Source organism: Micropterus dolomieu, linkage group LG09, assembly GCF_021292245.1.
Source record: "Micropterus dolomieu isolate WLL.071019.BEF.003 ecotype Adirondacks linkage group LG09, ASM2129224v1, whole genome shotgun sequence".
Classification (NCBI taxonomy): Eukaryota; Metazoa; Chordata; class Actinopteri; order Centrarchiformes; family Centrarchidae; genus Micropterus; species Micropterus dolomieu.
In genome coordinates this window covers 14593796-14604044 of record NC_060158.1, presented here as the reverse complement: position 1 = coordinate 14604044, position 10249 = coordinate 14593796, and the positions used below count along the sequence as shown (strand labels likewise).

At 39.0% G+C, this 10249-nt stretch overlaps 1 protein-coding gene across 3 annotated transcripts in view; it reads left to right on the top strand.

Moving 5' to 3' along the window:
* Positions 1 to 9512, top strand: part of LOC123976183 (14-3-3 protein beta/alpha-like) — a 10639-nt gene extending 1127 nt beyond the window's left edge. For 2 of the 3 annotated variants that reach the window (XM_046058098.1, XM_046058101.1), the window contains exons 2-7: positions 1330 to 1484; positions 1873 to 2180; positions 4777 to 4900; positions 6890 to 7053; positions 7717 to 7812; positions 8002 to 9512. In XM_046058098.1, coding sequence (XP_045914054.1) covers positions 1887 to 2180; positions 4777 to 4900; positions 6890 to 7053; positions 7717 to 7812; positions 8002 to 8076 — 753 coding nt within the window. In that variant the 5' untranslated portion in view covers positions 1330 to 1484; positions 1873 to 1886 and the 3' untranslated portion in view covers positions 8077 to 9512. The remainder of the gene's footprint in view (positions 1 to 1329; positions 1485 to 1872; positions 2181 to 4776; positions 4901 to 6889; positions 7054 to 7716; positions 7813 to 8001) is intronic. The other variant, XM_046058100.1, reaches the window with a different exon arrangement.
* The last annotated feature ends 737 nt before the right edge of the window (positions 9513 to 10249 follow it).

The following is a 10249-nucleotide window of genomic DNA, read 5'->3' as shown; positions in this document are numbered from 1 at the left end:
AGTTATCCCGAGATGAAGCAAGGGAATTTTAAAATCTCCTAGCTAGTAATTAGCTTAACTTACTTGTGAAATAAATTCAGGTAGTGCAGTGGGTGCCTCAGGGCTCTGATCAGAACAAGATCAATATTGATCATGGGTTACTGTATACACTTCCTGTCCTGGATTTAACCTTAACTTAGAGCCAATAATTCGTTTTTTATGTTGTGTAACCTACAGCTGACATGATTAGGCCAACTGAGACATCACTGACAGAAAATTAATCTGCAACTATTTTCATAAGCGATTTATAATTCTTGTCATTTATCAAACAAATGCTAAACGTTCACTGGTTTCGACTTCAATAAATTGGAGGATTTGCTGCACTTCTGCAACTGTTCTCAGTCATTTTGTTACAGGTTCCATCTAATTTTAAAAGGAGGATTTCCTGCTTCTGTCTCATATGTGGTAGTTAAGTGAATATTCTGGGGTTTTGGTTTGTTGGCCGGGAAAAAACATGCACTTTTGAGTAGGGTTGCTATAGTATGAGATTTTTACAGTATGATAACCTCAAAAGATCACAGAATTATATTAATAATATCATTATTATTTACAGTTACAATGGTCTTTTTAAAGGAATGAAAATAAGTTATTTCCTGGCTGAACTAAAGCTTTATTATAATTTCACAAAATGTGCCTATGTCCTGACAAAACCTTTTTTAATGGAAGTATGTATAAAAATTAAATAAAGATGCACATGCCAGATCCTCCATCCAGTTTCAATTTTCTTTTTAATACTATAGATAAGCCAATGAATATGGTACGATAAATGTCAGTTTTCATACTGTGGTATGTGTTGAAATGGTATACCACTACAACCTTCATTTGAAGACTATAGTTTCTGCTCTGGGAAATTGTGAGGTACATTTTCCTCTTTTGTGGCATTTTAAAGACAAAACAACTTATTGATGTGTCGAGATAATATACAGATTAATTGATAAAGCTGAATCAGCATTCACACTAATTAAAATTATTCACAGTTGCAGCCCAGCACAATATCTTGAGTAGGTCACTGTCTGTTTTTTTTTTTTTTTTTTTTAGTATTTCACAACATCTTAAATCGTATTATACATGAAATGGATAAGTTCCATTTCTAAATAAGGCAACCAGAAACAATAGGATGTATAATGAAATATTGTGGCCGTACTGCAACCAAGTGTTAAATTCATTGTGCTTTTTTCTGTCTATTAAAATGAATTTGTATGGAGAAAACCTCTGTACATATAGCCAGTTTCTCTTGTTGTGTTTCTAACCACCTTCTCTTGTTGTATTTCTAATGACTTGGATGCCAAGTGAATTTAGACACCAGTATAAATCAAGTCTGTCCCAAACTGAGTGCAGATGAGCCAAAGCTGGCTGAAACCCAAAAAGCTGGAATGCACACACACCCAAGAGACGTACTAGTGAAAAATAAATGTCCCCAAGCGTTGCGAGAGACTGAAAGACTGGTAAGATTATAGCAGAAAATAATGTGATGCTCACCAATGTACCAAATGTAATATTCTCCAGCTATAAGAGTGTGGTCAAAGTATTTACTCCCTGATGCCTAATTGTTATTTTTTTTTGTATGTTCAAAAGTACGTTTACATGCATACCAGAAACGAGGTTTCTTTGAGAAATCAGGTTATGCTGGAGGGTATGCAGGAAAACGGGTTCACATGCACATCCTTCATTCAGTTTAAAAGATCAAATCCCTTCCCCCTTCCCCATCATGTTGCTCCTCTTTTTCTCCCCTACTTCCTGCCCTCCCCCAACGCTCCTGTCTTCCTAATCCGTCTCCTGTCCCCTTTTGTTTTGCCCTCTCCGACTCCTTTTCCTCTGTCCTTCCTTCCTTAGCCCACACAGGAGCCATGCCAGACAAGGAGGAGCAGGTACAGAAAGCCAAACTGGCCGAGCAGGCTGAGCGCTATGATGACATGGCCACAGCGATGAAGGCTGTTACAGAGGAGGGCTCGGAGCTTAGCAACGAGGAGCGAAACCTGCTCTCTGTTGCCTATAAGAATGTGGTAGGGGCTAGGAGGTCCTCCTGGAGGGTGGTGTCCAGCATGGAGCAGAAGTCTGATGACAGTGCGAAGACCGCACTGGCCAAGGAGTACAGAATAAAGATCGAGAAGGAGCTGAATGACATCTGTAATGAAGTACTGGTAAGTAGCAGAGAAGGGGGTAGATAAGTGGAGAGAGTAGATGCTTGCATCGAGATAAATGGATGGGAAGACAATCAGAGGGTGCAACCAAGTGCTCATTATTAAAATGTCAAATGTTGCTTTGTAGAAATCAAAAGTGAAAACTATACTTACAGGGAGAGCTAGCCATAGCTATATACTAGAACCATAGCATAAGAAAGCAAAAATATTCCAGATATGCGCGCTGACTTCTTGCACTTTTCATGTCATTCGGAGCTAGAGTCTTCCATAGTAGTGATTGGGGTTTGAGCTGTAGTATCGAGGTCCCTCCCAACTAGTCACAATGGGGCAATCGAGTTGTTTTGGCTCCACTTTTGTGGCGCTGTCATGTCCTTCTTTATATACAGTCAATGCAGGCATCCAGTTTGAAATCGCTTAGAAATATACATAGTTTTTTTTATATTTTAAAATAATAAAATACTTACTAGAGTTTGTGTGCGACATCATCAATTTGTCTAGAGGACATGCAGGACCAAGACCAAAAACTAATGTACGCATGTGTAGTGGTCCACACAACACAGAAGGAAACAAACAAGGAACCATTTTGGATCCGATATCCAGTTCTTGCAATGCATCCATGTTCGGGGCGCACACAGAACAATGTTCTTCAATGGGAAGCCAGTGAGGGATCATGCCTTTGTTGGCTGTGGTGCCTGTGTAAATGCCAAGGGAATGCTAGGGATCTATCTATCTGGACACCTCAAATTTGAGAATCAAAATGTGGAAATAACTTATTTAAGGATACAATTCAAATGTGTTTGTCACATAGCTGTTCTGAGCATAAAACATCTTTTCTAGCTTAATATTGCTTTGCTTGAGTCACAGTTCTTCTGTGTGAATATCCAATATCTGTGCCACTGATTACCCTCAGTAACCAGGAAAATTTGCATTTTATACAGGCATAGTATAGTGGTTGTGATCGTGTTATGCCTTGGTGTTGCTGGAGCATTCACAATATGTGTAAGACTAGCTAAAGCTTCATGTTTGAAATCATCCTACCACCTAGAATAGTGATGCTTTAAGCAAATGAATGCTCCCTGGCCCAATGGATGTTTGAATATTTATACATCCATACAGATGGATACATCCTGTATTTGCACATTCACTGCCACTCCAAACCTTTGAACTAAAACAGACAACTTCTAAGTGAGTTTCTGTATTTATTTATTTTAAAGATTTCCATTCCTTTCAAACATGCTCCACTATCAACCTGTCACACTTGTTGGGCTCACTCACTCCCATTTAATTCCACAGACACAAACTTTAGAGACCTCTTACACATTTTGAACAAGAGGCTGGGTATTTTGCAAAGTTGTGTGAGAGTATATGGTGGTGATTTCTTTTTCCCCCAAAGAGGCTGTCTTTAATTTTTATATATTTTTAGTGCAGTGCCCCGTTCACAGTGGCTGCGGTGACACCTCCCTCCGTCTCACATTAAGCATATAAGCCCCGCCCAAAAGGAGCGGCTTGTTCTGTACTGTAGTTTATTCAAAGTTTATTAATTCCAAACATGTCGTGTCCAAATTGCACCAAATGTGACTGCTCTCCCTTGGGTCCGCTGCACCACACCCGCCATATGTGAGGTTGATTGGATGAATGGTTCACTACATAATCAAAATACCTAAAAACACACTCAAAGATATTACTGATAAGACAAGAATGGCCTTATTTCTGATATCCTTTTTGTTTCTGAATTTTTAATCTTTTTAATTTTAATCTGAAATCCTGAATCACACTAGGATAACACTCTGTTAATCACAAGACAGACAAAGCAAATATAGTTCTGCTGCTCTGCACGCTATAGTCAGTCAGTATGTTGTCTTCCTTTCTTAAATCTGTTTTACTTATAGTGTTTGTTTTAATTAGTGGCTGGTTTAGGATTTAATTTCCTTAAATAGTCTTTACCTTAGAGAATCAATGCACACAAAGATGGGATGGAGAAAAGAATAAATAAATCTTGCAATGTCCTCCAAAAATGTCAAACTAACATCCCAAGCTTCCAACCTTGCCTCATCTTATTAACAGTAATGCCAAGTGGCTACAATATGGTGAACTGATGGACATTGTTCCAGGTTTGTGTCGTCCGTTGCTCTAAAGATAGTTTTGGCTAAATAGCCAACATTGGATGTTAACAGTCTAAAAGAAATGTTGAGTTCAGCATCAAACTGCTAAGCTAGCATAGCAAGTTAGCATGTTCATTTTAGTAGATATCTCACACAATACATAAATGTTTTTGACATAATGTCAGAATTGTTACTACTTAATATTTTGTTGATAATGTTAGTTAATTTTTTTGAATGTTTTAAACTACAAATCTGGCCATATCTTACACATTGCACCATTTTAAAGCTAATATGCTGACTGTTGTCACAAGGTTCAGGTTGCACACTAAAACCGACCTCTCCTGCCCCAGGGGAGAAGCACTGCTGTGCACGGGTTATCTCTCCAAATACTTGTGTCAAAGTTGTTATCTCATGAACTGACGTTTTTATCTGCTGGTGCAGTTGTGTTGAGTTCCACACATTTCAGCACTTATGATTCACACTTTGACTTGCAGGAGCTGCTTGACAAACACCTGATCCCCAGTGCCACGCCTGCTGACAGCAAGGTCTTCTACCTGAAGATGAAGGGAGACTACTACCGCTACCTGGCTGAGGTGGCCACTGAAGAGAACAAGGAGAGTAAGTAAAGCAGACCTCTGTGTGTCCTGTAACAGTTGCAGTCATTTTGGAGGGGTTTTTTTTCAAATTGCTAATAACCTCTCCATCTATCTCTTGTACAATCACTTGAGGAAATCAGATGGCATCATGCTCAGGGTTCCTGAGCAGTATGCTAGACCCATCAAACATGTTTTTAAAAAAAAGTTTAATGCTGCCCTCTACTGCTAAAAATGCACGCTGCTTTGTGATCAAGCCCTTTGTTTCTAGTTGCCGTCTGTTGGGAGGATGAGGTGAATGTGTGCTGATTAATGGTCCTTAATAATCTTCTTTAAGATGAGGAGACCAGGCTTGCTTCAGGTTGTGTTCTTTGGTGTTGGACAGAATATAGACACCCTCCTGGTCCCCGACCTCCTACTGTCAGCCGAAAATGCAGGCGAAGGCTGCCGCTGGGTTGTCATGGCAACAGGAGCAGCACCAGGGTGTTGGCTGAGTCTGGTTTCTTTGGTTGGCTGTGGCAACCTGAACTGCCTGGGAGATGTTTTTTTTTTTTTTTTTTTTTCTTTTTCTGCTCAGTCTCAGATTGTGTTGTAGGTCATACAGTGTCTTTAAGTTGTGTATTTGTAATCCTGTAGCATTAGTGCAATCAACAGGGGGGTTTGTCACCTTTTCAATCTTGCCTTTGGCTGTTAATAATAAACACAGAGGTACATGTACACATGAGACATTGCTCCTCTAAAATGTATTGCCTTTATCTCAACAATTACAGCTAATATTTCTTTTTGAAGAGAATTGTTATCTTGTTTAAGTCGTGTTTTTTTTTTTATTTATTTTTTTTTATTTATTTATTTTTTTTAATTTATATTTTTCCTTCTGATTTATTAATAGGGATGGGGATCATTAATTTTTATCGATACCACTATTGATACTTTACTATTATTTAGTGATTGTTATTTGGTAAGACCAGACCCAACATGCAGGCATGAGGTAGGCCTGCACGGTATGAGGAAAATATTCAATGTGCAATAACGTTATATATTAAGATCACATATCACTTACGATAAATAAACATATATAGAAGGGTACATATTAACTGCCTGGTTGTTTTTAATTTAATATTTTATTTACAGCTAAATGTTGTTTCTAGAGCAGCAACATTAATGTTTACAACAGCAAAGTAACTCAATAACTTTATCTGACATCACTCACAAGTAGTGAGTGACGTTCAGAAAGAATAACACCAGTCTGTATCAGTCCCTCCTCCTCTCTCGCTGGCTGCAGGTAAGTTACCAGGTAGGAGGAGGAGCGGCTGGTTTGTCTCAGCCAACAGCTGAGTTTTAAAGACTACAGACCAGTCTGTGCTCCAGACAGACAGCTTTCTATTTAGCTTGTTTTTAACATTTGGCTAATGCCAAGCTAGCGTTAGCAGTGTTTGTATAAAACATACAGGATAAGATACTGAGGACAGAGATGATTTAATTAACCAGCCACTGTGTGTCTGTGGGTGGGGGGTGATTTTCTTATCCATTGCGTTTCAAATTAAATTAGATTTGACACTCAACTTAATGTTACATCATAGCCCGCAAGTCTCGATAGCAGTATCTATAAGCTCAAACCTTATTGATTTTTCGGGTTTTGGAAAATTTTGGAACCGGGTCTCGATCCCCATCCCTATTTATTAATCATAATATTAGCTTATAGTACTTTTATTGTCTTTTCTTTTTGGGGTTCATGTTGCTGAAATAATCATTTTTCTATTGCAACTCTCAGTGTATTTTGTCTTGTAAAAAAAGCTAAACATTCATGGTTTCCAGCTTCTCAGTTGGGAGGATTTGCTGATTTTTATTGTCTTAGGTGAAAAACTATATTTGTCTGGTTTTCACACACACACACAGCTGGTGCACAATGGCACATTCTGTAATCCAGGGCAGTTACAAAGTAATGTGAACAAGAAGTCTTGTTTTTTCCATTTGAAATATCTGCTTCCTTATTGGTCTATCTCCCTATGTGTAGCCATCATCGCCAGCTCACAAGAAGCCTACCAGAAGGCCTTGGATATCAGCAACCAAGAAATGCAGCCTACACATCCCATCCGCCTAGGCCTCGCGCTCAACTTCTCGGTCTTCTACTACGAAATTGTCAACTCACCTGAGAAAGCCTGCAAATTGGCCAAGGAGGTAAGAAAGCATCCTCTCGTGTTTTATTTCGGTTTCTCTTGGATTCCATTTCTGTTTGTTTCGTCTCCATTTATTTGTCCCTTTTAAAAGATGAATTGTCCAGAATCTGGTAAAAGGAATGATATGAGGTGGTTTTAATCGCTGAGGTGTTCATTACGAGACTCCTCCTGCTCCAGTCACTGTACCCATCCAGTCACAAGATGAATGCTGTAGGCCTCTTTTATTTATTTATTTTTTTTTAAACCCTAACCAATTAACAATTGCACTGTTCTTTTGAAGTGTCCCAGTACGGTTTGTCCTTTGAATTTTCTTGGCATTGACCTGGATACAATTAGAAATGGCTTTTGGATTTAAATGAGTAGTTTAACATTCTGTGAAATATGATTATTTTCTTTCTTGCCCAGAGTTAGTTGAGCAATTAATTGGAGTTCTTGACAATGAAAACCACAATCTAACTTTCCTCATTAAAATTAAGCACAGCACAAATGTACCAATTTATCTTGAACCCTATTAATGGCTGCTTGCTATTGTGTTTTATTCATTATACTCATTATTTTGCCCTGACAGTATCAACTTAAATCCATCTCATGTTGGTAAAATTACGCTTTTGGAAACTTGCACACTTGTTTTAAAAGCATTGACAACTGTCTCTGTCTCCTCCAGGCCTTTGATGAAGCCATCGCCATGCTGGATTCCCTGAACAGTGACTCCTACAAAGACAGCACCTTGATCATGCAGCTTCTCCGTGACAATCTGACTGTAAGTGTCTCATCTTTATGTCCCTGCATGTTAGTGGCGTCTTACACTCTCACTTTCCACTGTCCCTTGCCTCTACACTGGTTTTGTTTCACATTGATCCTCAAACTCAACGAAATATTTAGAATGCAGAGGTTTTTCCTGTGCTTCTTAGCGGGCACTAATCCCAGTGTCCCCTTGCTTTTATTGCAGCTGTGGATGTCAGACGCCCAGGGTGAAGGCGAGGGTGAGGGAGAGGAGACGGAGCAGGCAGCTGAGAAGAACTGAACTGAACTTCAGAAAGAAAAACAAGACAAACACACATTTTTTACCTCTCACCAGCCTAAGTTGTGTGTGTGTGGTTGTGTTTGCACATACATGCACAGATATGTATGTTTACACTCCACTCACAATGTGTAAAGTACAGTATGTGTGTGTGTGCAGATACTTTGAAGTGTGTTAGTTGTATGAGCACCTCCACAGAGAAAGAATGGGATAGATCTATTTTATTTTTTTTTTTTAACATTACTCATTGCGTGAACCAGTGGGTGTTTGTTTTTGTTTTTTTGTCCATTGGTTTAGTCCAGATGAAATCCCTCCTTTAGATCCAAATCAGCCCCATGCTCGTTAACCTTATTCATTGTAGCAAACTGCTGCTGTTGCAGGAAAACACAAAGAACCTCTAACTGTAATTTTGATAATTTGTATGTTTTTACTTGAACTCAACATTTACGATCTTTGTGACACTTGGGTTGACAAAACTCCTTTTGAAGCACAAACTGTTAAATGAAATAAAAAAATAAATAAAATGGCCACAGTGGTCTGAATTCACTAAATTTTAGGTCTCATCTGACAATATCAGTGATCATATAGATGTCAGAATTGACCTTGATAAAGATCTATTACCATATTGCTTGTATCCATCCTGCCCTGTCAGTGTCCAGTGTAGCAGGTAGTGGTTTTAATGGATGGTACATGTGTCATGGCTCAGTGGGTTGTATGTGCATTCGGGCAGAGGAAAGGTTTTTTGTATGAATGGCCACTTGCGAAAAACTGTAGTTAAACTTTTTAGTTGATAGTTTTTGTTGAGAGGATTACATTCCATTTTGCTGACACCTTTTCACTCTTTGTGAAATGCGTAGAATATAATTTCCTGCAGTTTTCCATAACACATGACATGGTATAGACAGCCTAAAGATAAAGTGAACAACTTGACAAAATGGCTTGATACTGTAACTTTTGATATTTTCTCTTTTCAGCAGTGCAGAGGATACTTTTGCCATGTGCTTTTATGTGACTTTCTACTATTTCTATTCAGGTGTTTTTGTATTTTCTTTTTGTGCATTTTATTCCCTTTTGACTCCTGGAATGTATGTGGTTCTCAGTATAGTATGGTGTGAGGGGTTAGCCGTGCTTTGAAACTGGCAGTTTTTGCTTAGGATTTAGCTTGAACCAGGTGGTTTACAGTAACATTTACCTTCCTTGAAAGAACATTGTGAAAAGATAAAACTAAACAATGCTAATTATAAACTGACTATTAAAATAACTTGGTAGACAGCTACGTTATGACCATTTAGTAGATACAAAGTAGTGCCAGTTTCTTATTTTAAAAAGATGGGATGCAGGATTCCGAATTTGCAAGTTACACTCTTGGGTACATTATTTGGTTATGTGCTTTCATGTAAGTGGAATCAAAACATTAAAATCAAGTGTGCCATGCTCAACGTGTCTATTTGCTCTCTGTACACGTGGAATTGTGGAACACAAAGTGGTTCTACTATTTACCATACCAGCTGGGAGTGGTGACAGCTGCTCTCACAGCTAGGAAATGAGGGCTGTCTCATTCAGGTGAAATGGCTGTTAGTGAGTGTCCTCATGCACACAGACAAGAACATCCTTCATTGAATGCGTTTAAAACTATATCTTTGTATGATCTTTACAATCTTGACTGGTATGTCGGACAGAAACTCATGTATAACCTTAGCAATGAACATATAGTTTAAGTTTAACACTTAAACAACACAATGTAACTCCAAGTCAATCACACTCCTGTGAAATCAAACTGTCCACTTAGGAAGCAACACTGATTGACAATCAATTTCACATGCTGTTGTGCAAATGGAATAGACAACAGGTGGAAATTATAGGCAATTAGCAAGACACCCCTAATAAAGGAGTGGTTCTGCAGGTGGTGACCACAGACCACTTCTCAGTTCCTATGCTTCCTGGCTGATGTTTTGGTCACTTTTGAATGCTGGCGGTGCTTTCACTCTAGTGGTAGCATGAGACGGAGTCTACAACCCGAACAAGTGGCTCAGGTAGTGCAGCTCATCCAGGATGGCACATCAATGCGAGCTGTGGCAAGAAGGTTTGCTGTGTCTGTCAGCGTAGTGTCCAGAGCATGGAGGCGCTACCAGGAGACAGGCCAGTACATCAGGAGACGTGGAGGAGGCCGTAGGAG